This window comes from Hemibagrus wyckioides, linkage group LG11 (assembly GCF_019097595.1).
Source record: "Hemibagrus wyckioides isolate EC202008001 linkage group LG11, SWU_Hwy_1.0, whole genome shotgun sequence".
In the NCBI taxonomy this organism is placed as follows: domain Eukaryota; kingdom Metazoa; phylum Chordata; class Actinopteri; order Siluriformes; family Bagridae; genus Hemibagrus; species Hemibagrus wyckioides.
Window position 1 is genome coordinate 4005852 of NC_080720.1, and position 5000 is coordinate 4010851.

At 37.2% G+C, this 5000-nt stretch overlaps 1 protein-coding gene across 2 annotated transcripts in view; it reads left to right on the forward strand.

The window, feature by feature from the left end:
- The window catches only part of si:dkey-197j19.6 (uncharacterized), an 18791-nt gene that overhangs the window by 6386 nt on the left and 7405 nt on the right, over nucleotides 1–5000 (forward strand). For both annotated transcript variants that reach the window (XM_058403062.1, XM_058403061.1), the window contains one exon: nucleotides 1316–1403. In XM_058403062.1, coding sequence (XP_058259045.1) covers nucleotides 1316–1403 — 88 coding nt within the window. The remainder of the gene's footprint in view (nucleotides 1–1315; nucleotides 1404–5000) is intronic.

Here is a 5000-nt window from a genome sequence, read left to right on the forward strand (position 1 = left end):
TATACAGTGTAGAGTAGAGTTATTATACAGTGTACAGTAGAGTTATTATACAGTGTAGAGTTATTATACAGTGTAGAGTAGAGTTATTATACAGTGTACAGTAGAGTTATTATACAGTGTAGAGTAGAGTTATTATACAGTGTACAGTAGAGTTATTATACAGTGTAGAGTTATTATACAGTGTAGAGTAGAGTTATTATACAGTGTAGAGTAGAGTTATTATACAGTGTACAGTAGAGTTATTATACAGTGTACAGTAGAGTTATTATACAGTGTAGAGTAGAGTTATTATACAGTGTACAGTAGAGTTATTATACAGTGTACAGTAGAGTTATTATACAGTGTAGAGTAGAGTTATTATACAGTGTAGAGTAGAGTTATTATACAGTGTACAGTAGAGTTATTATACAGTGTAGAGTAGAGTTATTATACAGTGTACAGTAGAGTTATTATACAGTGTACAGTAGAGTTATCATACAGTGTACAGTAGAGTTATTATACAGTGTACAGTAGAGTTATTATACAGTGTACAGTAGAGTTATTATACAGTGTACAGTAGAGTTATTATACAGTGTACAGTAGAGTTATTATACAGTGTAGAGTAGAGTTATTATACAGTGTACAGTAGAGTTATTATACAGTGTAGAGTAGAGTTATTATACAGTGTACAGTAGAGTTATTATACAGTGTAGAGTAGAGTTATTATACAGTGTACAGTAGAGTTATTATACAGTGTAGAGTAGAGTTATTATACAGTGTACAGTAGAGTTATTATACAGTGTAGAGTAGAGTTATTATACAGTGTACAGTAGAGTTATTATACAGTGTAGAGTAGAGTTACTATACAGTGTACAGTAGAGTTATTATACAGTGTACAGTAGAGTTATTATACAGTGTAGAGTAGAGTTATTATACAGTGTAGAGTAGAGTTATTATACAGTGTAGAGTAGAGTTATCATACAGTGTAGAGTAGAGTTATTATACAGTGTAGAGTAGAGTTATTATACAGTGTAGAGTAGAGTTATTATACAGTGTAGAGTAGAGTTATTATACAGTGTAGAGTAGAGTTATTATACAGTGTACAGTAGAGTTATTATACAGTGTAGAGTAGAGTTATTATACAGTGTACAGTAGAGTTATTATAGAGTGTAGAGGGAACATGGGAAATAAATGTTAAAGGGCATGTGTTTTTTGTGAATCAACTGAAAATAGAAAAGAGTGTAAACATGTCAGTCAGTGATATTAAGACTTGTCAGCTAGAAATGCATTAGTACTGATGAACATGACATTAATGCAGCGTTACTTCCCTGTGCAGGAATGTTGGGCGGGGCTGAACTTCTGTGATGAGGACGAGGCGAGTCGTTTCCACAAAGCTGTACACAACTGCCTCAGCAATACTAAAGGTCTCTCTCTCTCCCCCTCTCTCTCTCTCTCTCTCTCTCACACACACACACACACACACACACACAGTTTTTCTGACTTTCTATCTCTCTTTCTCTCTCTTTCAGTCTTTCTCTATCTCTCAGTCTTTTTATCTCTCTCTCTTTCTCTCTCTCAGACTGCTCTCTCTCTCTCTCTCTCTCTCTCTCTCACACACACACACACACACACATACACACACACACACAAACATTTTTCCTGACTTTCTATCTCTCTTTCTCTCTCTTTCAGTCTTTCTCTATCTCTCACTCTCTCTCAGTCTTTTTATCTCTCTCTTTCTCTCTCTCAGACTTTTCTCTCTCTCTCTCTCTCTCTCTCTCTCTCTCTCTCTGTCCCTCAGTCATTTTTATCTCTCTCTCTAGGTCTATTTCTCTCTTTCTCACTCTCCACCCATCATGAGATTATTAACCCTTCAGCTCTGTTGTGACTCTGATCAGTGTTGTGTATCAGTGTTGTGTATCAGTGTTGTGTATCAGTGTTGTGTATGTGTTGTGTATCAGTGTTGTGTATCAGTGTTGTGTATGTGTGTTGTGTATCAGTGTTGTGTATGTGTGTTGTGTATCAGTGTTGTGTATGTGTGTTGTGTATCAGTGTTGTGTATGTGTCTTGTGTATGTGTGTTGTGTATCAGTGTTGTGTATGTGTGTTGTGTATCTGTGTTGTGTATCAGTGTTGTGTATGTGTGTTGTGTATGTGTGTTGTGTATCAGTGTTGTGTATCTGTGTTGTGTATGTGTGTTGTGTATCAGTGTTGTGTATCAGTGTTGTGTATCAGTGTTGTGTATGTGTGTTGTGTATCAGTGTTGTGTATGTGTGTTGTGTATCAGTGTTGTGTATCAGTGTTGTGTATCAGTGTTGTGTATGTGTGTTGTGTATGTGTGTTGTGTATCAGTGTTGTGTATGTGTGTTGTGTATCAGTGTTGTGTATCAGTGTTGTGTATCTGTGTTGTGTATCAGTGTTGTGTATCAGTGTTGTGTATCTGTGTTGTGTATCAGTGTTGTGTATGTGTGTTGTGTATCTGTGTTGTGTATCAGTGCTGTGTATCAGTGTTGTGTATGTGTGTTGTGTATGTGTGTTGTGTATCTGTGTTGTGTATCAGTGTTGTGTATGTGTGTTGTGTATGTGTGTTGTGTATCAGTGTTGTGTATCAGTGTTGTGTATGTGTGTTGTGTATCAGTGTTGTGTATCAGTGTTGTGTATCAGTGTTGTGTATGTGTGTTGTGTATGTGTGTTGTGTATCAGTGTTGTGTATGTGTGTTGTGTATCAGTGTTGTGTATCAGTGTTGTGTATGTGTGTTGTGTATCAGTGTTGTGTATCAGTGTTGTGTATGTGTGTTGTGTATGTGTGTTGTGTATCAGTGTTGTGTAAGTGTGTTGTGTATCAGTGTTGTGTATCAGTGTTGTGTATGTGTGTTGTGTATCAGTGTTGTGTATCAGTGTTGTGTATGTGTGTTGTGTATCAGTGTTGTGTATCAGTGTTGTGTATCTGTGTTGTGTATCAGTGTTGTGTATGTGTGTTGTGTATCTGTGTTGTGTATCAGTGTTGTGTATGTGTGTTGTGTATCAGTGTTGTGTATCAGTGTTGTGTATGTGTGTTGTGTATCAGTGTTGTGTATCAGTGTTGTGTATCAGTGTTGTGTATGTGTGTTGTGTATCTGTGTTGTGTATCAGTGTTGTGTATGTGTGTTGTGTATGTGTGTTGTGTATCAGTGTTGTGTATCAGTGTTGTTTATGTGTGTTGTGTATCAGTGTTGTGTATCAGTGTTGTGTATCAGTGTTGTGTATGTGTGTTGTGTATGTGTGTTGTGTATCAGTGTTGTGTATGTGTGTTGTGTATCAGTGTTGTGTATCAGTGTTGTGTATCTGTGTTGTGTATCAGTGTTGTGTATCAGTGTTGTGTATGTGTGTTGTGTATCAGTGTTGTGTATGTGTGTTGTGTATCAGTGTTGTGTATCAGTGTTGTGTATGTGTGTTGTGTATCAGTGTTGTGTATCAGTGTTGTGTATCTGTGTTGTGTATCAGTGTTGTGTATCAGTGTTGTGTATCTGTGTTGTGTATCAGTGTTGTGTATGTGTGTTGTGTATCTGTGTTGTGTATCAGTGTTGTTTATGTGTGTTGTGTATCAGTGTTGTGTATCAGTGTTGTGTATGTGTGTTGTGTATGTGTGTTGTGTATCAGTGTTGTGTATCAGTGTTGTGTATCAGTGTTGTGTATGTGTGTTGTGTATGTGTGTTGTGTATCTGTGTTGTGTATCAGTGTTGTGTATGTGTGTTGTGTATCAGTGTTGTGTATCAGTGTTGTTTATGTGTGTTGTGTATCAGTGTTGTGTATCAGTGTTGTGTATCAGTGTTGTGTATGTGTGTTGTGTATGTGTGTTGTGTATCAGTGTTGTGTATGTGTGTTGTGTATCAGTGTTGTGTATCAGTGTTGTGTATGTGTGTTGTGTATCAGTGTTGTGTATCAGTGTTGTGTATGTGTGTTGTGTATGTGTGTTGTGTATCAGTGTTGTGTATGTGTGTTGTGTATCAGTGTTGTGTATCAGTGTTGTGTATGTGTGTTGTGTATCAGTGTTGTGTATCAGTGTTGTGTATGTGTGTTGTGTATGTGTGTTGTGTATCAGTGTTGTGTATGTGTGTTGTGTATCAGTGTTGTGTATCAGTGTTGTGTATGTGTGTTGTGTATCAGTGTTGTGTATCAGTGTTGTGTATGTGTGTTGTGTATCAGTGTTGTGTATCAGTGTTGTGTATGTGTGTTGTGTATGTGTGTTGTGTATCAGTGTTGTGTATGTGTGTTGTGTATCAGTGTTGTGTATCAGTGTTGTGTATGTGTGTTGTGTATCAGTGTTGTGTATGTGTGTTGTGTATCAGTGTTGTGTATCTGTGTTGTGTATCAGTGTTGTGTATGTGTCTTGTGTATGTGTGTTGTGTATCAGTGTTGTGTATGTGTGTTGTGTATCTGTGTTGTGTATCAGTGTTGTGTATGTGTGTTGTGTATGTGTGTTGTGTATCAGTGTTGTGTATCTGTGTTGTGTATGTGTGTTGTGTATCAGTGTTGTGTATCAGTGTTGTGTATCAGTGTTGTGTATGTGTGTTGTGTATCAGTGTTGTGTATGTGTGTTGTGTATCAGTGTTGTGTATCAGTGTTGTGTATCAGTGTTGTGTATGTGTGTTGTGTATGTGTGTTGTGTATCAGTGTTGTGTATGTGTGTTGTGTATCAGTGTTGTGTATCAGTGTTGTGTATCTGTGTTGTGTATCAGTGTTGTGTATCAGTGTTGTGTATCTGTGTTGTGTATCAGTGTTGTGTATGTGTGTTGTGTATCTGTGTTGTGTATCAGTGCTGTGTATCAGTGTTGTGTATGTGTGTTGTGTATGTGTGTTGTGTATCAGTGTTGTGTATCAGTGTTGTGTATGTGTGTTGTGTATCAGTGTTGTGTATCAGTGTTGTGTATGTGTGTTGTGTATGTGTGTTGTGTATCAGTGTTGTGTAAGTGTGTTGTGTATCAGTGTTGTGTATCAGTGTTGTGTATGTGTGTTGTGTATCAGTGTTGTGTATCAGTGTTG